The sequence below is a fragment of the Tupaia chinensis genome, unplaced genomic scaffold (genome assembly GCF_000334495.1).
Source record: "Tupaia chinensis unplaced genomic scaffold, TupChi_1.0 Scaffold144952_1, whole genome shotgun sequence".
Taxonomy (NCBI): Eukaryota; Metazoa; Chordata; class Mammalia; order Scandentia; family Tupaiidae; genus Tupaia; species Tupaia belangeri.
This window is the reverse complement of record NW_006204812.1, coordinates 4,623,171-4,623,785: the sequence shown is the minus strand read 5'-3', so window position 1 is coordinate 4,623,785 and position 615 is coordinate 4,623,171. Positions and strand designations below refer to the sequence as shown.

General features: G+C 39.2%; 1 protein-coding gene across 1 annotated transcript in view; it reads right to left on the bottom strand.

The window, feature by feature from the left end:
• The window catches only part of WDR35 (WD repeat domain 35), a 101,433-nt gene that overhangs the window by 78,571 nt on the left and 22,247 nt on the right, over positions 1 to 615 (bottom strand). The window contains 2 exon segments of the mRNA XM_014583870.2: positions 1 to 17; positions 161 to 343. The exon segment at positions 1 to 17 is cut by the window's left edge and continues 124 nt beyond it. Of these exon segments, the coding sequence (XP_014439356.1) occupies positions 1 to 17; positions 161 to 343 (200 nt within the window).

Sequence of the window (615 nt, the reverse complement as noted above, 5' to 3'; positions counted from 1 at the left end):
AAAAAAAAAAACCGGGTCTAACTGAAAAAAAAAAAAAAAAAAAAAAAAGAGCAGATATGACAAAATACTTAGCCTCAGAACTTTATCATTTTCAGAACTGTAAAATAATTTTTAAGCCCTCTGCATTTAAAAAACAATACAAAACAAAACAAAACAAAACCAGAAATGCTCACTTACTTAGGTCGTTCTCATGTCTCATTATTTGGCACCTCCCATTGTCAAAACAAATAGCAAGGCAAGGGCAATCGGGCTCCACATAGCCTTCTGTGCCATGGTACCAATGAATTCCAGCAATGCTGATTGCTCCCATGACATTCACCAAACAACTGAGTTTCATTTTCATCTAAATACAATTGCATAGGTTTAATGGTTTGCATTTCATTTCTTTTTCACTTTTTTCAGTTTTTGCCATACAAGGCATGCACTCAACAGAGACAGAGAGAGAGAAAATGGGAAATCATCCTCCAAGAGAGATGGCCACACCATGACGCCTTCCACTCCATTCTCCTCTTGGGATTGTGGACACATAAGCACGCACACTTGGCGTGATTTTCAAGCCACTGGGTCCAGGACTGAACTGCAGTCAGCTATGTGGGAATCTAGCACCTTCACCAC